At 47.3% G+C, this 22,168-nt stretch overlaps 1 protein-coding gene across 1 annotated transcript in view; it reads right to left on the bottom strand.

Annotated features, from left to right (window-relative positions):
• The window catches only part of txnrd2.2 (thioredoxin reductase 2, tandem duplicate 2), a 120,551-nt gene extending 98,842 nt beyond the window's left edge, over positions 1–21,709 (bottom strand). The window contains exons 1-4 of the mRNA XM_038809445.1: positions 21,624–21,709; positions 20,204–20,269; positions 14,096–14,152; positions 8,014–8,158 (exon numbers count right to left, since the gene is read on the bottom strand). Coding sequence (XP_038665373.1) covers positions 8,014–8,158; positions 14,096–14,152; positions 20,204–20,269; positions 21,624–21,696 — 341 coding nt within the window. The 5' untranslated portion in view covers positions 21,697–21,709. The remainder of the gene's footprint in view (positions 1–8,013; positions 8,159–14,095; positions 14,153–20,203; positions 20,270–21,623) is intronic.
• Positions 21,710–22,168: the final 459 nt, after the last annotated feature.

Raw genomic sequence — 22,168 nt, 5'->3', positions numbered from 1 at the left:
TGCTTTTGTTTGCCAGGAGTATCGCTCAGGTCCACTGCTCTTCATCCTTCTGTCCTGGTACTGGTTTCAAACTAATACATGAAATACAAGCTTGCAATTGAAGCAGTTATCGCACCAGAGCTGAATTCACGTGGCCTCAAGTCGATTAAACCTCTTCCAGACATATCATAGAATCCACGGCATGGAGACAGGCCCTTTGGCCCACACTGGTCCATGCCAACCGGAAAGCCTACCTAAGCTAAGCCCATTTGCCTGCATTTAGTCCATATCCCTCTAAACCGTTCTTATCCCTGTATCTGTCCAAATGCCCTTTAAATGTTTTCAATGTCCACTTCTTCCGATAGCTCATTTCACATACATACCACCCTCTATGTAAAAACATTCCTCCTCAGGTTCCCATTAATTCTTTGCCCCCTTAACTTAAACCTATGCCCTCTCATTCTCGATTCCCCAACCCTGGGAAAAAGACTGAGTGCATTCACCCAATCCATGCCTCTCATGATTTTGCACACCTCTATAAGACCACATCACCCTCCGTCTTTTATTTCTTCCGTCACAGCTTCCTTTTGCCTTGCACCATCATCCCTTTTGTCATTTAATCTCTCCTGCTTTCCACTTTATCACAGACCTTCCCACCTCCCATTCCCTGCCGTGGTATTTTGAATAAGAGCAGGGGAGTTCTCCTTGTGTCCTGCTCATGATTTGTCAATAAATGCCCCAGGAAAAAAAACAACAGATTATCTGATCAACACCACATTGCCGTTTTGGGAGTTTGCTGACCATAAATTGGCTGCCACATTTCCTACATTACAACAGTGACTGCACTTCAAAAGTCCTTCATTGGTTGCAAAGGTCTTTTGGTCAGACGGCCTGTGGTCCCGAAAGGTGCTACGTAAATGCAAGCTTTTTCTTTGCCTAGAGTTTCCAACATTTTCAGTTTATTTTTCAGATTTCCAGCATCCACAGTATTTTGCCAACTGCTGAATTATGGTCGATTCCATTCAAAATTGCTATAGATTCTTTTCTTGACCCTCGTCCAGACAAGCCCATACTCCTCATAACCTTCATCCTGGATTTATGCAGAAAGTAATCCGGGATGGCTGGCCATGGTTTAGCACACTGGGCTAAATCGCTGGCTTTTAAAGCAGACCCAGGCAGGCCAGTAGCACGGTTCAATTCCCATACCAGCCTCCCCGAACAGGCGCCAGAATGTGGCGACTAGAGGCTTTTCACAGGAACTTCATTGAAGCCTACTTGTGACAATAAGCGATTTTCATTTAATCTCATGGGGGTGAATAATGAACCGTTAACTAGTAGTGTAGTAAGGGCAGCACGGTGGCGCAGTGTGTTAGCCCTGCTGCCTCACGCCGCCGAAGTCCCAGGTTCAATCCCGGCTCTGGGTCACTGTCTGTTTGGAGTTTGCACATGCTCCCCGTGTTTGCGTGGGTTTCGCCCCCACAACCCAAAGATGTGCAGGATAGGTGGATGCTAAATTGCCCCTTAATTGGAAAAAAACGAATTGGGCACACTAAATTTTTTTTTTAAACTAGCACAAAGAAAAAAGAAAAGTACAGCACAGGAACAGGCCTTTCGGCCCTCCAAGCCAATGCTGACCATGCTGCCCGTATAAACTAAAATCTTCTGCACTTCCTGGATCCGTATCCCTCTACTCCCATCCTATTCATGGATTTGTCAAGATGCCCCTGCATTAGACCTTCCAAAATGCATCACCTCACAATTGTCCGGATTAAACTCCATCTGCCATCTCTCTGTCCCAAGTCTCCAAACGATCTAAATCCTGTATCCTCTGACAGTCCTCATCGCTATCCGCAATTCCACCAATCTTTGTGTCGTCTGCAAACTTACTAATCAGACCAGTTACATTTTCCTCCAAATCATTTATATATACTACGAACAGCAAAGGTCCCAGCACTGATCCCTAGTCACAGCTCTCCAATCAGAAAAGCACCCTTCCATTGCTACTCTCTGCCTTCTATGACCTAGCCATTTCTGTAACCACCTTGCCAGCTCACCCCTGATACAGTGTGACTTCACCTTTTGTACCAGTCTGCCATGAGGGACTTTGTCAAAGGCCTTACTGAGGTCCATATAGACAACATCCACTGCCCTACCTGCATCAATCATCTTTGTGGCCTCCTCAAAAAACTCTATCAAGTTAGTGAGACACAACCTCCCCTTCACAAAACCATGCTGCCTCTCGCTAATACGTCCATTTGCTTCCAAATGGGAGTAGATCCTGTCTCGAAGAATTCTCTCCAGTAATTTCCCTTCCACTGACGTAAGGCTCACCGGCCTGTAGTTCCCTGGATTGACCTTGCTACCCTTCTTAAACAAAGGAACAACATTGGCTATTCTCCAATCCTCCGGGACATCACCTGACGACAGCGGGAATCCAAAGATTTCTGTCAAGGCCTCAGCAATTTCCTCTCTAGCCTCCTTCAGTATTCTGGGGTAGATTCCATCAGGCCCTGGGGGCTTATCTACCTTAATATTTTTCAAGACGTCCAACACCTCGTCTTTTTGGATCTCAATGTGACACAGGCTATCTACACACCCTTCTCCAGACTCAACATCCACCAATTCCCTCTCTTTGGTGAATACTGATGCAGAGTATTCATTTAGTATGTTGAGGGGCTGGTTTAGCACACTGGGCTAATTCGCTGGCTTTTAAAGTAGACCAAGGCAGGCCAGCAGCACGGTTCAATTCCCGTACCAGCCTCCCCGAACAGGCACCGGAATGTGGCGACTAGGGGCTTTTCACACTAACTTCATTTGAAGCCTACTTATGACAATAAGCGATTTTCATTTTCATTTCATAGTACCTCGCCCATTTCCTCTGGCTCCACACATAGATTCCCTCGCCTGTCCTTCAGTGGGCCCACCCTTTCCCTGGCTACCCTCTTGTTTTTTATGTACGTGTAAAAAGCCTTGGGATTTTCCTTATCCCTATTTGCCAATGACTTTTCGTGACCCCTTTTAGCCCTCCTGACTCCTTGCTTAAGTTCCTTCCTACTTTCCTTGTATTCCACACAGGCTTTGTCTGTTCCCAGCCTTCTAGCCCTGACAAATGCCTCCAACGCCCTGACAAAAGGAATATAGTTGAAATAGGATAAATTACCATCGAATGCACTTGGTCATGATAATGCATAAATAGTGTACCATATTTCCCAGGCAACAAACTAAAAATCAGGTTTAAGAAAAATCGCACTGACACAGGAACAAGTTAAAAATGAGATAGATAAAGCACATTGTGTCACAATTAGGTCACAGACCCTGCTGCAAAACAATGGAACATCTGGATTTTCCCTGGAAAATTTGTTCTGTTGATGCAAAAATTATCTGGCATAATGAATGTTCACAAGGAGTTTCACTCGCCTTACCAGATGGATTGTTAAATGCCGTGCAACATTCACACCATATAAATGTCAGGTAGTGCTGCCACCTCCTAATTCCCCTAAGGGGCGTCATCTCCAAGTCAGGAGTATGATGGACTACTCTCTACTTGCATCGATGAGAGCAACGCCACCAACACTTAATAGGCGGCACGGTAGCACAGTGGTTAGCACTGTTGCTTCACAGCTCCGGGGTCCCAAGTTCGATTCCTGCCTTGGGTCACTGCCTGTGCAGAGTCTGCACGTTCTCCCCATGTCTGCGTGGGTTTCCTCCGGGTGTTCCGGTTTCCTCCCACAGTCCAAAGATGTGCAGCTTAGGTGGATTGGCCGTGATAAATTGCCCTTAGTGTCCAAAAAGGTGGGGGGTGGGGTTACTGCGTTACAGGGATAGGGTGGAGGCGTGAGCTTGAGTTGTGTGCTGTTTCCCAAGGGCCGGTGCAGACTCGATGGGCCAAATGGCCTACTGCTGCACTGTAAATTCTATGATACTAAAGAAGATCGGCGCCATCCAGAACAAAGCAGCGCTGCTTGATCAATATCCTATTCACCAACTTATATTCACTCCCCCCACCACAGTGGCAGCTGTGTGTACTATCCACAAGATGCACTGCAACAACTTACCAGCCTCCTTCGGCAGTACTTTTCAAACTTGCAACTTCTACCACTTACAAGAGCAGCAGATACATGGGAACACCACTAACTGCAAGCTCCCTTCTAAGCCACATATCGTCCTGACTTGGAACTACATTACAGTTCCTTTGATATCGCTGGGTCAGAAACCTGGATCTCCCTTCTGCACTCTCAGCATTTTGGTGCACCTAAACCTGATGGGCCAGAACAGCTCAAGGAGGCAGCTCACCACAACTTTCAAGAGGAATTATCAATGGGAAACATATGCTGGCCTTGCTAGCAATGCCCACAGCCCATGAAAGCAGAAGATAACCTGCTTGGCAAAGCAGAATGCCACAGATCTCTTGATACACCTGTCGGATTGTACACCCTTTTCGCTCTGTCGTACGAATGGGATAAAGGGAGATCATGTGGTGCCAACCATTAGTGGCTGAGTTGAGAAATTTCTTCACTCAAATGATTGTGAAACTTCAGAATTTCCCACCCCAGAGAGCAGATGCTTAGCTGCTGCGTATATTCAAAACAGAGGTTGATAGGATTTTGGAAACGAAGGCGATCAAAGGGTATGGGGATAATGCAGGAAAGGCAGAGTTGGCATAGACGATCAGCCTGATCTTTTTGAATGTTGGAGCAGGCTCGAAGGGTCAAATGACCTCCTCCAGCTTCTATACTTATAATTCAAGGGTGGTGTTCCCAATCATACAATAGTGTCAATCAAAAAAGGCATTAAAAGGCACAAATACTGCCTAGCTGGTGATCCCCAATATCATGTTACCCTGATGTGACCAATTATCTCTGATACAGAGACAATGATAACTGTTGTACAGCTAAGAGATCTGGTCAACACCAATATTGGCACTCATCTGTGGTACTTGCTAAAAAACTATCCAGTCAGTGCTTGTAAGTCTGTTTGAACCGACATTAGTTCATTAGTCAAGAGAGGTATTTGTTCTGATACAAAGAAAGACGGCACGGTAGCACAGTGGTTAGCACTGTTGCTTCACAGCTCCAGGGTCTCGGGTTCGATTCCCGGCTCAGGTCACTGTCTGCACATTCGCCCCGTGTCTGTGAGAGTTTCCTCTGGTTGCTCTGGTTTCCTCCCACAAATCCCGTTTGGTGAATTGGACATTCTGAATTCTCCCTGTGTGTACCAGAACAGGTGCCAGAATGCGGTGACTCGGGGCTTTTCACAGTAACCTCATTGCAGTGTTAATGTAAGTCTACTTGTGACAATAAAGATTATGAAATCCAGGAACCCAAGGAGACATTTTGTATTTTTAGCAATCCTGTCAACTGTGATTTACAACAAATAAACTTTAAAACGTAACATCCTTTATTGCTACTACAGCACTTTGTACCAATGTTACTTCTGTTCCCTCACATAATCAGGTCAGGAAGTTATTAAAACACCTTGCACCACCACACTCCCACCAATTAATCAACAGAAATAGAAGTAAAGGATGTTAAGGATAATCATAACTCTCTAGAATGACCTAATTTTGTTTTTAATGGCTCTGCTAGTGAAGCACCGACATTAAAACATGTCCTGACCAGCAGTTTTATGCTAACCACAAACTCCCATTTATCCATCAGTGTAAACATGAATTGCACTCCTCTCATTGTACAAACTGTACAATAAATCACAATCTATTAAATGGCAGCACTCCAAAATGCTCCACGTGCAGAGAAAGGAGAAACTATTGCTTGCACAAAGGCAAAACATCTATTAGTTATGATGCACCGGTGATGCCAAAGTTGCTTGCATCAACCTATGGTTGCCATGATAGCAAAATGTCATTCAGACCAGGTGAGCCCAGGTTCCAGCGCCAGAGTGCCAAGTTAGCTTAGCCTGGATCATGGCAGAAGTATTATAAGTGGTTAAACATCTCAAAACCAGGCAACCAGGATTCACAATGCTGACTTCTATTCAATGACTCCCAACCCTAAAGAAAGTGTGCATATGTAGTCAAGGGAGAGATTCAGGTTTAACAGCTAAAGTGGTCAAAGAGGCTGGTTAGGCTGAGGTTGTTTTCCTTAAGGGCAGAAAAGACTGGAGGCCTGATCGAGGTATACAAAGTTATGAGGGACATAGAAAGGGGCGCAGTGGGTAGCACTGGGACTTTGGCACTGAAGACCCGGGTTCAAATCCCGGCCCTCGCTCACTGTCCGTGTGGAGTTTGCACATTCTCCCCGTGTCAGCGTGGGCTTCACCCCCACAACCCAAAGATGTGCAGGTTAGATGGATTGGCCACACTAAATTGCCCCTTAATTGGAAAGAAAAAGAAAATATAATAGGGTACTCTAAAAATTAAAAACAAAATGAGGGACGTAGATAGGAAGGAACCTTGGACGGCACTGTAGCACAATGGTTAGCACTGTTGCTTCACAACACCAGGGACCCGGGTTTGGTTTCCGCTTGGGTCACTGGCTATGCAGTCTTCACTTCTCCCTGTGCCTGCGTGGGTTTCCTCTGGGCGCTCCGGTTTCCTCCCACAATTCCCGAAAGACGTGCTGTTAGAGGAATTGGGCCTTCTGAATTCTCCCTCTGTGTACCCGAACAGGCGGCGGAGTCTGGTGACTAGGGGCTTTTCACAGTAACTTCATTGCAGTGTTAATGTAATCCTACTTGTGACACTAATAGAGATTGTTATTATTACCTTTCCCCTTAGAGGGGTCAATAAACAGGGGCATAGATTTAACGCAAGGGGCAAGAGATGTGGAGGAAATTTGAGGAAAAACGTTTTCACCCAGAGGGTAGTGAGAATCTGGAACTCGCTGCCTGAAAAGTTGGTAGAGGCAGGAACCCTCACTACATTACAGAGATAAGCACTTGGAACGCCATAGCATACGAGGTTTTAGACCAAGTTCTGCAAAATGGGATGAGGATAGGTGCTTGATGGCTGGCGCAGACAGGACGGGCCGAAGGGCCTCTTTCTGTGCTGTAAAACACAATGACTCAACACAAACTAGGCACACAATTTCCAAAACAAAACTGCATTTAGATGGTCCCTGATCACATCGCCACATCACCCCAAAAGCTCTTGACAAGTAATGGGTTACATTTAAAGTCACTGTGGCAATACACTTAAAAAGGGCAGCCAATTTACACACAGCAAGATCCCACAAAAATAATTTACGTGGCTCATTTATATGTTTATGACAATGCTGACTGGGGGGGGGGGGGGGGGGGGGGGGGGGGGGGGGGGGGGGGGGGGGGGGGGGCGCGCCAGACCATCCACACTCCCTGGAGGGAGTAACGCTGACCGAGGGGAACAACACCGACTAGGGAACTAGATCTCACTTTCAGAAAAGCAAAATATCATAGATCCTGGAAATCTGAAATAAAAACAGAAAATGCTGGAAAGTCTCAGCAGGTACGGCATCATCCGCGCGAGAGAAACAGAGTTAACATTTCGATTCTGTATGACTCTTCTTCACATCCCCATCTTGACCTCTGGACTTCTGATCGAAAGATGACACGATGGACAATGCAGCACTCCCACCGGACTGCGCTGTCGTGTCCACCTAAATTAATGTGCACTCGAGTCTTTGATGGTGATTGGTCCCTCAAAATTTTCTGACTTTGCGGTAAGAATTCTGCCGACTGAGGCATTGCTGACTTGAAATTTAAGGAGGCAAACTGTACTTCTATGTCCCCGAATCTGAGCATTCTTCTCTACTGAACAGGAGGGAGAAGGCAACCAACTCTCAGGTTTACGCCAATATGCCTGTGCAGCTAACGCCATGGGAGTGCAAGCATGGTGGATTGCCCATTCATTCTTCCATCCACCTGCCTGGAGTAAAGATTAATTTACCCCTCTCATTGTGATTTATTGCAGTTTGTATAATCTATCCTCCTGGAATAAATTCCTCCCCACTCCTCAGGCCCTCACAGATGCGATGCACAACATAATGAAACAACCAAATAATTAACTGCATTTATTTTTACTTGTTGAAATTTTGAACATACCAGTCGTGGTGCACAGGCAGGGATAAATCCCAACCATAATTCTTGGCATCTTTAATGGCACCCCCCAGCAGGGCTGCATGGTGCATTAGCTTTTTGGGAATACAGCCTACATTGACACAAGTACCACCAAGACCCCATCTCGTGCCTAGAAGACAGCAAACAATGATATAAGTTGCACACCTTCTTGCAACAAAACAATTGTCACATTCCAAAGTAAAAAAACAACACACAAGGTTGAATTTTTAAAAATGACTTGCAATTGCATACTTTTCCCGTCTTCAGGACATCTCAAAGCATCTTTTACACCCACCTACACAGGCAGGCAGGGCCTCAGCCAAACCTCTCATCTGAAATATGGCACCAACAGCGCAGCCCACCCTCTGGATCAAAACGTCATGGCCAGATTATATACTCAAGTCTCTGGGGTGGGGCTTTAACCCACAACTGATTCAGAAGCAAGAGTGCTACCAACCAACCAAATCTGGTCTGATCTTTAGGTTTTATTTTGAACATAAATTGAAATTGATGTGATTCACACTTATTAAAGCAAAAATGGTATTTCCACCTGTCTTCTCCTGCTTGTGCCTGGACATCTGCCATCAAGCTAGTCTGTTTTGCAATAGCCTCAAACATCCACTCTGTCTGCACCTGCTCGCTGATGTCCGTCAATCAACTGCACCTAGGTCAACCTCCTTTTTCTGCTGCCCCCCCCACTTGCCCCTCTAGAAGACATCTCTGCAGCTTTTCAGCTCTGATCAAATGGCCAACATTTATTTTCTGGATGTCACTTTTTACAAGCTCATAACAAGCTCTGGGAAGCTAGGGAGGAGATTGCTGAGCCTTTGGCTTTGATCTTTAAGTCATTTTTGTCTACAGGAATAGTGCCAGAAGACTGGAGGATAGCAAATGTTGCCCCCTTGTTCAAGAAGGGGGGTAGAGACAACCCCGGTAACTATAGACCAGTGAGCCTTACTTCTGTTGTGGGCAAAGTATTGGAAAGGCTTATAAGAGATAGGATGTATAATCATCTGGAAAGGAATAATTTGATTAGAGATAGTCAACATGGTTTTGTGAAGGGTAGGTCGTGCCTCACAAACCTTATTGAGTTCTTTGAGAAGGTGACCAAACAGGTGGATGAGGGTAAAGCAGTTGATGTGGTGTATATGGATTTCAGTAAAGCGTTTGATAAGGTTCCCCACGGTAGGCTATTGCAGAAAATATGGGGGCATGGGATTCAGGGTGATTTAGCAGTTTGGATCAGAAATTGGCTAGCTGGAAGAAGACAAAGGGTGGTGGTTGATGGGAAATGTTCAGACTGGAGTCCAGTTACTAGTGGTGTACCACAGGATCTGTTTTGGGGCCACTGCTGTTTGCCTTTTTTATAAATGACATGGAGGAGGGCATAGAAGGATGGGTGAGTAAATTTGCAGATGACACTAAAGTCGGTGGAGTTGTGGACAGTGCAGAAGGATGTTACAAGTTACAGAGGGATATAGATAAGCTGCAGAGCTGGGCTGACAGGTGGCAAATAGAGTTTAATGTAGAAAAGTGTGAGGTGATTCTTTTTGGAAGGAATAACAGGAAGACAGAGTACTGGGCTAATGGTAAGATTCTTGGTAGTTGGTGGGTTTTGAATGGGCTACGATCTTGCCCTTGGCGCTTAAGCTCTTGTCCTTGAGCAGGGCACCAAATGGCACCAGATGGCATCATGCCTGAGTTAGACCACTGGCAGGGAGAGGTGAGAAATAAACTGTGCTTGTGGTTACCTGTGTTTATTTGTGTGTACGAATGTGTGCCTGTATTTATGAGTCTGTTTGTGTGTACATGAGCATTATGTTCGTCCATTTAGGCGTATGTATGCATTTGTGTGTGGCTGCATTGTATGCTCATGTTTAATTTGTTATAAAAGATCTTTATCAAGCTTTAGTTGGAATATTGTGTCCAATTTTGGTCTCCTCACATGATTGATAACATTAAGGCTTTGAAAGGGTGCACAGGAGATCAATTAAAAGACCATTAATGTTGGGGTTCCACCTTTTAGGGAAGTATATAGGGCGCGATTAGTAAGGGCGTGGAATGCCCTGCCTGCAACAGTAGTGGACTCGCCAACACTAAACGCATTCAAATGGTCATTGGATAGGCATATGGACAATAAGGGAATAGTGTAGATGGGCTTTAGAGGGGTTTCACAGGTCGGCGCAACATCGAGGGCCGAAGGGCCTGTACTGCGCTGTAATGTTCTATGTTCTATGTTCATCAAGTGTAGGAGCAGAATTAGGCCATTTGGCCAATCGAGTCTGCTCCGCCATTCGATCATGGCTGATCTCATCCTGGCCTTAACTCCACCATTCTGCCCATTCTCCTTAACCCTTCAACCCATCACCAATTAAAAATCTGTCCAGTTACCACTGCTGTATCAGGCCGCTGAGGGCCTGGGTTCAATTCCGGCCCCGGGTCACTGCCCATGTGGAGTTTGCACACTCTCCCCGAGTCTGCGTGGGTCTCACCCCCACAACCCAAAGATGTGCAGGGTAGGTGAATTGGCCACGCTAAATTGCCCCTTAATTGGAAAAAAAATCTGTCTAACTCCTCCTTAAATTTACTCCCCTTCCCAGCATCCACCGCACTCTGGATTAACGAATTCTACAGATTGACAACCCTTTGGGAGAAGCAGTCCTTTTTTAAAAAAATATGTTCATTCGCCTCCTTTTTCACATTTTTCTCCCAAATTTACACCGACCAACAATAAATAATAAGCAGTAACGAATATAATGTCAATCCCCCATATCAACAACAACAATCCCATCCTCCCACCAAACATTAGCCCGCATGTTAACATAAACAAACAACAAAAAGGAATAAGGAATCACCCATAGTCACCATTAACACAAAGAGTCCCCCTCCCCCAAACACCCCCACCCCCCGGCTAATGTTCGATGTAATCCAATTCTTGAAAGTGCATAATGAATAACGCCCACAAATTATAGAACCCCTCCATCCTTCCCCTCGGGTCAAACTTAACCTTCTCACGAGTTCCAACAGGTACCCCCGCCATGCCAGGGGGAGTCGTTATTTTTGCTCCTGCAATATTAAGCACCTCTTCATTTGTTTTATAGTCTGCATATGGAATTTTTAAGCATACATTTTAGCATCATAGGTCTCTACTTTCTGATTCCTCTGTTTAAATAAACCTTTTCTTAAAATCTCCTCCATGTGGTATCAAACCTCAGCCATGGTCAAAGGGCGGTAAAGTGCTTCAGAGGCCTTACTTTCTGACTGCCTGTTTCAGTAATAAGGTAGGTAGGAATATAAAATGGGGCCGCACAGAAAACTTTAGTTGAACAGGCCAAACGTCAGCAGAAATCAGGCTGCATTCAACTGGGGAGGGGGGAAGGTGCCGGAGTCTTAATGAGGGAGTGAAAGTGAGGGAGTGCAAGAGGAGGCTGGCTGCAGGTGAGGCAGGAGTAGCAAGACCATGGAGCTCAATCCTGAGCAGCAGCCAACACAGGCACACGGAAGCACTCGCAGTTCCGTTTACAAATTGCTTCCGTTCCTAAAAAGTCTCAACCCTCCACTGAGTTCTAGCCTTCTTTGGACAACTCTAAACGCTAGTGCTGGGGCTCACGGGTGGTGGGGATTGGTAGACAGGGTTCAGGCCTCTTTGAGACTGGAAATCCAGGGCATGTTTTATGGTTTGGATCAGGACCCAGCTGAGCAGTGGAGTTGAGGTTCACCTGTAGCCACAGACAAGTCTGCCAGGAAGCTGCAGTTAGGGCTTAGTTCCACTAGGGAAGCAGAGTCAACCCTGCCAGAAGGTCCAAGTCACTACAAACGACCACTCAACATCTCAGTGCAACTTACTTCCATTGAGGAGAATATTACTTATGGTACTTTAGAGAAATAGAAAGACTGCAGATTACTACCGAGACTTTGAATCTAATTAATGTAATTTTATTTCAGTTTCCCATATTAGTGTTCCCGTTTACTGTACACTGGAGGGACCTTCAACCAATTTTACCGTGTGTCCAGGTCACTTGGGGAAGGCAGAAGACGGCTACTGGCAGCTATAGTTTGGACACTGGTGGAACTGAACCCAGCATGGGTCACTGTCTGGAGCTTAGACAAAAAAGTGTTTGTCTAATAGGAATCATCAAATTATATGGTCACACCCTGCCAAAGTATACATTTACTATTTGTGGATTACATTAGAGAGGGGACAGATTTACAACGATGTTGCCAGAAATGGAGAATTTTAATTATCCATTCATAGAATGTCCACAGTGCAGAAGGAGGCCATTCGGCCCATCGAGTATGCATGAACCCTACAAAAGAGCACCCTGCGTCGGCCCACACCTCCCACCGTATCCCCGTCACCCCACCTGACCTGCACATTTTATTAATAATAATAATTTTTAATTTTTTTTTATAAATTTAGAGTAGCCAATTATTTTTTTCCAATTAAGTGGCAATTTAGCGTGGCCAATCCACCTAACCTGCACATCTTTGGGTTGCGGGGGTGAAACCCACGCAGACATGGGGAGAATGTGCAAACTCCACACGGTGTGCAAACTCCACACGGATTAATAATAATAATAATAATAATCGCTTATTGTCACAAGTCGGCTTCAAAGAAGTTACTGTGAAAAGTCCCTAGTCGGCACATTCCGGCGCCTGTTCGGGGAGGCCGGTACGGGAATTGAACCCGCGCTGCTGGCCTTGTTCTGTATTACAAGCCAGCTGTTTAGCCCACTGTGCTAAACCAACTCAATTTTTAGACACCAAGGGACATATTTAACATGCCCAATCCACCTAACCTGCACATCTTTGGACTTGGAAACCAGAGCACCCGGCAGAAACGCACGCAGACACGGGGAGCATGTGCAAACTCCAGACAGTCACCCAAGGTCGGAATCGAGCCACGATCCCAAGCTCTGTGAGGCATGATGAGGAACGGCCGGATAAATTGGGGTTGTTGGAAAATTTAATTGAGGTGAATAAAATTATGAGAGACCAAGACAGAGAGGATAGGAAGCACTTAATTCCCTGAGCAGAGGGGTCAATAATCAGAGGGCATAATTTTGAAGTAATTGAAAATGAAATGAAAATCGCTTATTGTCACAAGTAGGCTTCAAATGAAGTTACTGTGAAAAGCCCCTAGCCGCCACATTCCAGCGCCTGTTCGGGGAGGCTGGTACGGGAATTGAACTGTGCTGCTGGCCTACCTTGGTCTGCTTCCAAAGCCAGCAATTTAGCCCTGTGCTAAACCAACTAATAGATGGATGTATTGAAGGGGAGTTAAGGAGTAATTCTTTTTGACCAGAGGTGGGTCAGGTCTGGCACCATCTGAAAGGGATAGAGGCAGAAACCCTCATCGCATTTAAAAAACACTTGGTTATGCACTTTGATGCCTACAGGGCAATTGGCCAAGAGTGAGGGTGGGATTAGGCTGGATTATTCTTTCTTAGCCGGCACAGACAAGATGGGCTGAATGGCCTGCTTGTGTGCCGCAAATCATTTTATGTTAAAGGATCAGGCCACAAACCCCAGTTTAATGAAGTAGCTGCTTTCATTCAATGAATATACTACATCAATAAATACCAAGATTAAAACTAAAACACGTGACAGTTCCCTCCAGCAGGACAGGATTGGAGTGACTAGGGGCAGCACAGTGGCACAGTGGTTAGCATTGCTGCCTACGGCGCTGAGGATCCGGGTTCGAATCCCGGCCCTGGGTCACCGTCTGTGTGGAGTTTGCACGTTCTCCCCGTGTTTGCGTGGGTTTCACCCCCACAACCCAAAGATGTGCAGGATAGGTGGATTGGCCACGCTAAATTGCCACTTAATTGGAAAAAATAATTGGGTACTCTAAATTTAAAAAAAAAAGGATTGGAGTGACTTTTGTGGCAGTTTTGTCTTGCTTATTGAAGGCAATGGCAGCGGTTGAGTCTCATCAATGCAGTGACAGCATTCAAATTCCAGTACTTTGCCATTCAGAATGTAATGTTAGATATTCAAGGGTAGAGAAGTACAGGTGACCAGCCCTAGCTTTAAGCAGTTTTAACATGGGAATCTATTTTCTTACCTTTAGGTGACAGCTCCACATAATCTAACACCGCTACTTGTCTGTCATACAGGGCCGCTAGAGGGAATTATATAGAGACAGTGATTAGAATGACAATCTGTTCCACACAACAGCCAAACAACAGTGATTAAGAGAGTAATGCTTGCATCTACACATTAAATGGTAATGGACAAATGTACCACCATCTGCATTGTGCTCGCAGACCATATAATCACCAGCTTAACAAGGATATATTGGAAAAGGATGCCCGACCAGCCCCTTAGTCAGGGGGACGCTGAGCGGCACAAGGAAGGGTACAAGGAGATTGGATCAGAATGCGTTAGAAAGAGGGAGAATTTTGTATCTTGATATACAAGTGACAAATTTAATTTAGTAAACTCACTAAAATGTCAAATTAACAGTATTCCCTTTCAGCATGCTGGGCCAAGAAAGGAGATTAAATATTCACCCTTTAGGTTCTTGCAAGTGAAGTCCTCCACCTAGTGGTTTAACAAAGAATTCTGATTCCTTTTTGATGATTTATTTATTCGCTGATTAACCAAAGTCAGAATCGCAGCCGCAGAATTGCAGTCTGGCAGCCTGCAAAATCACAGAACCGCATTCTGCAGAATCGCAGCCCGCAGAACCGCATTCCGCAGAATCGCAGCCCGCAGAATCGCAGCCCGCAGAATCGCAGTCCGCAGAATCGCAGTCTGCAGAATAGCAGTCCGCAGAATCGCAGTCCGCAGAATCGCAGTCTGCAGAATCGCAGCCTGCAGAACCGCAGCCTGCAGAATCGCAGCCCGCAGAAAGCAGCCCGCAGAATCGCAGCCCGCAGAATCGCAGCCCGCAGAATCTCAGCCCGCAATCACAGCCCGCAGAATCGCAGCCCACAGAATCGCAGCCCGCAGAATCGCAGTCTGCAGAATAGCAGCCTACAGAATCGCAACCTACAGAATCGCAGTCTGCAGAATCGCAGCCTACAGAATTGCAGCCTACAGAATCGCAGACCACAGAATCACAGACCGCAGAATCGCAGTCTGCAGAATCACAGACCACAGAATCGCAGTCTGCAGAATCGCAATCTGCAGAATCGCAGCCTACAGAATCGCAGCCTGCAGAATCGCAGTCTGCAGAATCGCAGTCTGCAGAATCGCAGTCTGCAGAATCACAGACCGCAGAATCGCAGCCTACAGAATCGCAGCCTGCAGAATCGCAGTCTGCAGAATCGCAGTCTGCAGAATCGCAGTCTGCAGAATCACAGACCGCAGAATCGCAGTCTGCAGAATCACAGCCTACAGAATCGCAGCCTGCAGAATCGCAGTCTGCAGAAACGCAGCCTACAGAATCGCAGACCGCAGAATCACAGACCGCAGAATCGCAGTCTGCAGAATCGCAGACCGCAGAATCGCAGTCTGCAGAATCACAGACCGCAGAATCGCAGTCTGCAGAATCGCAGCCTGCAGAATCGCAGTCTGCAGAATCGCAGCCTGCAGAATCGCAGCCTGCAGAATCGCAGCCTGCAGAATCGCAGTCTGCAGAATCGCAGTCTGCAGAATCGCAGCCTACAGAATCGCAGTCTGCAGAATCACAGACCGCAGAATCGCAGTCTGCAGAATCGCAGCCTACAGAATCGCAGTCTGCAGAATCACAGCCTACAGAATCGCAGCCTACAGAATCGCAGTCTGCAGAATCGCAGTCTGCAGAATCGCAGCCTACAGAATCGCAGCCTACAGAATCGCAGCCTGCAGAATCGCAGACCGCAGAATCGCAGACCGCAGAATCGCAGTCTGCAGAATCACAGACCGCAGAATCGCAGTCTGCAGAATCGCAGCCTACAGAATCGCAGCCTACAGAATCGCAGTCTGCAGAATCGCAGCCTGCAGAATCAGACCGCAGAATCGCAGTCCACAGAATCGCAGTCCACAGAATCGCAGTCCACAGAATCGCAGTCCACAGAATCGCAGTCCGCAGAATCGCAGTCCGCAGAATAGCAGCCTACAGAATCGCAACCTACAGAATCGCAGTCTGCAGAATCGCAGCCTACAGAATTGCAGCCTACAGAATCACAGACCGCAGAATCGCAGTCTGCAGAATCACAGACCGCAGAATCGCAGTCTGCAGAATCGCAATCTGCAGAATCGCAGCCTACAGAATCGCAGCCTGCAGAATCGCAGTCTGCAGAATCGCAGCCTACAGAATCGCAGTCTGCAGAATCACAGACCGCAGAATCGCAGTCTGCAGAATCACAGCCTACAGAATCGCAGCCTGCAGAATCGCAGCCCGCAGAATCGCAGTCTGCAGAATCACAGCCTACAGAATCGCAGTCTGCAAAATCGCAGCCTGCAGAATCGCAGTCTGCAGAATCACAGACCGCAGATTCGCAGTCTGCAGAATCACAGACCGCAGAATCGCAGTCTGCAGAATCACAGCCTACAGAATCGCAGTCTGCAGAATCACAGCCTGCAGAATCGCAGTCTGCAGAATCGCAGCCTGCAGAGCATAAGACCTGGTTCATTGACCAAACAGAACTTTCAAAATCACAACAAGGCAGCTCTGTCCCTTTAGTGGTGAGTGTGGTTTGAGGGCACCACTTGAACAAACGTTTTATCCACAAGCTGATCTACACTTGGCCGTACTTTCCTCAAAAACTGTACTTCATTCATAAAAGTTTGCCAAAGTACATTTCATAATCATTTAAATTAGACAGTGCAATAGTTTAATTTCTTACATTGTTACATGGCAGACTGAGCTTTTTGACCCATTGCACCCGCACAAACTCTGTGAAAGTACCATCATTGCTGTTGTTCCCACGTTCATTCCTTACACTCTTTACCCAGAGAACTGTTAGAATGTGAAACTAACTATTGTAGGAAGTAGTGGATGAAAACGATAAATTCATTTTGGGACAACTGGATAAACACGAGATAGAAAGGTTATGTGGACAATGAAATGAAGGACGAGAAGTGGCTTGTCTGAAGCAAAGCCACCAGCACAGACCACTTGGGCCCAATGATCAGTTTCTATGCTGTAAAAAAACACTATGTAAAGCTGCCTGGGGAAAGCGGGCAGCATAATCAAAGACCCCTCCCACCCGGCTTACTCACTCTTCCAACTTCTTCCATCAGGCAGGAGATACAAAAGTCTGAGAACACGCACGAACAGACTCAAAAACAGCTTCTTCCCCGCTGTTACCAGACTCCTAAACGACCCTCTTATCGACTGACCTCATTAACACTGCACCCTGTATGCTTCATCCGATCCCGGTGCTTATCAACTTACATTGTATGTTGCCCTATTATGTATTTTCTTTTATTCCCTTTTCTTCCCATGTACTTAATGATCTGTTGAGCTGCTGACAGAAAAATACTTTTCACTGAACCTCGGTACACGTGACAATAAACAAATCCAATCCATTTGCACGGAAAATTCTCTGAACCCATTGTGCTGTTCCTTTGGTTATGATCTTAAGTTTATCTTCTCGAGTGACAATGAAGCAGTTGTTTCCTGAATTAGCTTACCAAAATCCCTCAATTTTGGAGACCCCCAATCAGGTCTCCCTTTATAGAACATAACATAGAACAGTACAGCACAGAACAGGCCCTTCGGCCCTCGATGTTGTGCCGAGCAATGATCACCCTACTTAAACCCACGTAACCCGTATACCCGTAACCCAACAATCCCCCCCATTAACCTTACACTACGGGCAATTTAGCATGGCCAATCCACCTAACCCGCACATCTTTGGACTGTGGGAGGAAACCGGAGCACCCGGAGGAAACCCACGCACACACGGGGAGGACGTGCAGACTCCACACAGACAGTGACCCAGCCAGGAATCGAACCTGGGACCACTGGAGCTGTGAAGCATTGATGCTAACCACCATGCTACCGTGAGGCCCCCTCACAGTTATCCTGAACAAAAACAGAAAAAGCTGGAAAAACACATCTGGCAGCTTGTGTAGAGGGAAAATAGTGTCAACGTTTTGAATCCATGCGACTCTACTCTACCTTCGCTGATCTAACGAAGAAAGTCCCATATTTAGACTTTCGTTATATCTAAAGCCTCTCACTGATGCTATCACCTTAGCAGATCATTTCTGTGCCAATTCCATGGACTTCAAATCTCTCCTAAAGCAAGGCATCCAAAACTGGACACAACATTCAGACCATGGCTTAATGGTTTATTTGTATAGGTTTAGCATCAGCTTTTGAACCCTTTATTTCTTTAATAAAATCCAGGATCCAATCAGGTGTTTTTGGTAGCTTGATCAACTTACTTTCCGGCTTTCAAAAGATTTTGGCAATTATCTGTCTTCAATATTTTCTGAATTTAAATATTAATAATAATCTAATAATCTTTATTATTGTCACAAGTAGGCTTACATTAACACTGCAATGGAGTTACTGTGAAAATCCCCTAGTCGCCACATTCCGGCGCCTGCTCGGGTACACAGAGGGAGAATTCAGAATGTCCAAATTACCTAACAGCACCACGTCTTTCAAAACTTGTGGGAGGAAACCAGAGCACCCGGAGGAAACCCACACAGACTCAGGGAGAACGTGCAGACTCCGCACAGACAGTGACCCAAGCCGGGAGTCGACCCTGGGGCCCTGGTGCTGTGAAGCAACAGTGCTAACCACTGTGCTACCGTGCTGCCCATATAAATATAAAGTTCCATCCCTGCTTGGAATTCAATTACAATTGTTTTTTGGTTCATTCAGGAGACTGTGGGCACTGCTGACTAGGCTCAGCATTTATTGACAATTCCAATGCAAAGGAGAGGTTTGCTGGGCTATTTCAGAGGGCAGTTAAGAGTCAACCATGTTGCTGTTGGACATGCAGGCCAGACCAGGGACGGACGGCAGATTTCCTTCCCAACAGGACAATGAAGCAATTGGTTTTACAATCCATTACTAATGGTACCTCTCTACTCCAGATTTGTTGAATTCACAGAATCTAAATTCCCCGGCTGCAGTGCTGGGTTTTGAACTCTCATCCCCGATCATTAGTCCGTGCCGATGAATCTTAATTAGACCCATTTACCAATATCCCTACTTTCTGCTCTTCATTGAGCATTTCCGTAACAGGTGAGAGGTGGCAAATGGAGTTTAATGTAGAGAAGTGTGAGGTGATTAACTTTGGAAAGAATAACAGGAATGCGGACTATTTGGCTAATGGTAAAATTCTTGGTAGTGTGGATGAGCAGAGGGATCTCGGTGTTCATGTACACAGATCCCTGAAAGTTGCCACCCAGGTTGATAGGGTTGTGAAGAAGGCCTATGGTGTGTTGGCCTTTATTGGTAGAGGGATTGAGTTCCGGAGCCATGAGGTCATGTTGCAGCTGTACAAAACTCTGGTACGGCCGCATTTGGAGTATTGCGTACAGTTCTGGTCGCCTCAAGGGGCTGGTTTAGCTCACCAGGCTAAATCGCTGGCTTTTAAAGCAGACCAAGCAGGCCAGCAGCACGGTTCGATTCCCGTACCAGCCTCCCCGGACAGGCGCCGGAATGTGGCGACTAGGGGCTTTTCACAGTAACTTCATTGAAGCCTGCTCGTGACAATAAGCGATTTTCATTTCATATAGGAAGGACGTGGAAGCTTTGGAACGGGTGCAGAGGAGATTTACCAGGATGTTGCCTGGTATGGAGGGAAAATCTTATGGGGAAAGGCTGATGGACTTGAGGTTGTTTTCGTTGGAGAGAAGAAGGTTAAGAGGTGACTTAATAGAGGCATACAAAATGATCAGAGGATTAGATAGGGTGGACAGTGAGAGCCTTCTCCCACGGATTGAGGTGGCTAGCACGAGGGGACATAGCCTTAAATTGAGGGGTAATAAATATAGGACAGAGGTCAGAGGTAGGTTTTTTACGCAAAGAGTGGTGAGGCCGTGGAACGCCCTACCTGCAACAGTAGTGCACTCGCCAACATTGAGGGCATTTAAAAGTTTATTGGATAAGCATATGGATGATAATGGCATAGTGTAGGTTAGATGGCCTTTAGTTTTTGACTTCCCATGTCGGGGCAACATCGTGGGCCGAAGGGCCTGTACTGCGCTGTATCGTTCTATGTTCTATGTTCTATATACTCAATGAGAAGTGCCCTGGTTAGTATTAATTAAGTTCTACCTTCTTTAGAACAGGCAAGACCACCAGAACCGCCTCCGATCACTAACAGGTCGTACTCGTATTTTCCTGCAAATTAATGAAAAAGCCAAAATGAAAAACATTTGAGCCAAGGAGATTCACAGCTTTACAATGGGTCATTCTAAGATTCAGCAGACGTTCGTGAGATGATGGTTAGCAGTCCCAGTCCTGGAGTACTAAAGTTCTTTTACAAATGGGGATGAAAAGGTCAAGCACCCCAGCATGGCGAACAAGGTTGAAAATGCCTGAACTAATTGGCATGCTAGTCCAACAGCTTGGGGCACTCTCTCAGCAAACAAATATCAAATTATTTGGGAAATTCTCAGCAAATCATCTTTTTGCTGGTGGCGAACATAAGGTGTGAGGAAAATGCAATGCGGACAACAGATGACAGAAGACGAATGGGGACAAGGTGACTACTGTCTGTGTGCAGTTTGCACGTTTTCCCATGTCTGCGTGGGTTTTCTCCGAGTGCTCCGGTTTCCTCCCACAGTCCAAAGATTAGGTTAGGTGGATTGGCCACGTTAAATTGCCCCCGAGTGTCCAAAGGTTAGGTGGGGCTACTGGGTTACAGGGATAGGAAGGGGGCATGGGCCTAGGTAGAGTGCTCTTTTGGCGCGTCAGTACAGACTCAATGGGCCAAATAGCATCCTTCTGCACCGTAGGGATTCTATGAGGGGTACAGAGAATACGCTGTCTGAGCTCCATTGAACGGCGCTGCCCCCCGGTCGGCGCCTCTGAGAAGCATTGAGTGACCCCCTCCCTCTCGCCAGCCCCAGGGCCCAGATTCATTCATCCCCCCATCCCACTCCACCCGCCAGCTCCCGGCTGCCCCTCTCCCTCACCAAACCCTCTGTAACCCACCATGCGCCCCCGTCGGCCCAGGCTCCTCCTTCCCCATCCCCCCCAGCCCCCTCCTTCCCAGGCTGTCCCCCGCCTTCCACCCCTGGCCCCTCCCCAACCCCGGGCTCAACCCACCTGCCAGCCTGCCCAGGTCCCCCAGCTGCCAGCACCCCCAGCCCCAACCCCAGCTTGCCCAGATCCCCCAGCTGCCAGCACCCCCAGCCCCAACCCCAGCTTGCCCAGATCCCCCAGCTGCCAGCACCCCCAGCCCCAACCCCAGCTTGCCCAGATCCCCCAGCTGCCAACACCATGCCCCATTCCCACCTGCCACCTAGCTGCCAGCCCCCCCAGCCCCAACCTTAGCTGCCAGCCTGCCACCTGCCAGCCCCCACAGATACCCCACACCACCTGCCAGCCCCCCCCCCCCCCCCCCCCAGATACCCCACACCACCTGCCCCCCAGCTGCCAGCACCCCGTGCCCCTACACACACCCTACCAGCCCCAGCCCCTACACACACACACCCTACCCTACCCTACCAGCCCAGTCCCCGGCTCTCACCCCCTGCCAGCCCCCGGGCCCCCCTGCCGTCTCCCTTCCTCCGGAAGCGGCTCCACAGCCTCAGCGCCGCCATCTTGCCCGGCCTGAGGACCCCGGGTCGCTGCCCGCCGCGCTGCCTGAGCGCAAACCCGTCACCGCCTCCGAGGAACAACCGCCGTGAGAGCGACAATAACCGTGTCTGAGGGACGATAACCGTCTCTGAGGGACAATAACCGTCTCTCAGGGACAGTAACCGTGTCTGAGGGACAATAACCGTGTCTGAGGGATAGTAACCGTGTCTGAGGGACAATAACCGTGTCTGAGGGACAATAACCGTGTCTGAGGGATAGTAACCGTCTCTGAGGGACAGTAACCGTGTCTGAGGGACAATAACCGTGTCTGAGGGATAGTAACCGTCTCTGAGGGACAGTAACCGTGTCTGAGGGACAATAACCGTGTCTGAGGGATAGTAACCGTGTCTGAGGGACAATAACCGTGTCTGAGGGATAGTAACCGTGTCTGAGGGACAATAGCCGTGTCTGAGGGACAATAACCGTGTCTGAGGG

Source organism: Scyliorhinus canicula, chromosome 1 (genome assembly GCF_902713615.1).
Source record: "Scyliorhinus canicula chromosome 1, sScyCan1.1, whole genome shotgun sequence".
NCBI lineage: Eukaryota > Metazoa > Chordata > Chondrichthyes > Carcharhiniformes > Scyliorhinidae > Scyliorhinus > Scyliorhinus canicula.
This window is presented reverse-complemented; position numbering and strand designations above follow the sequence as displayed.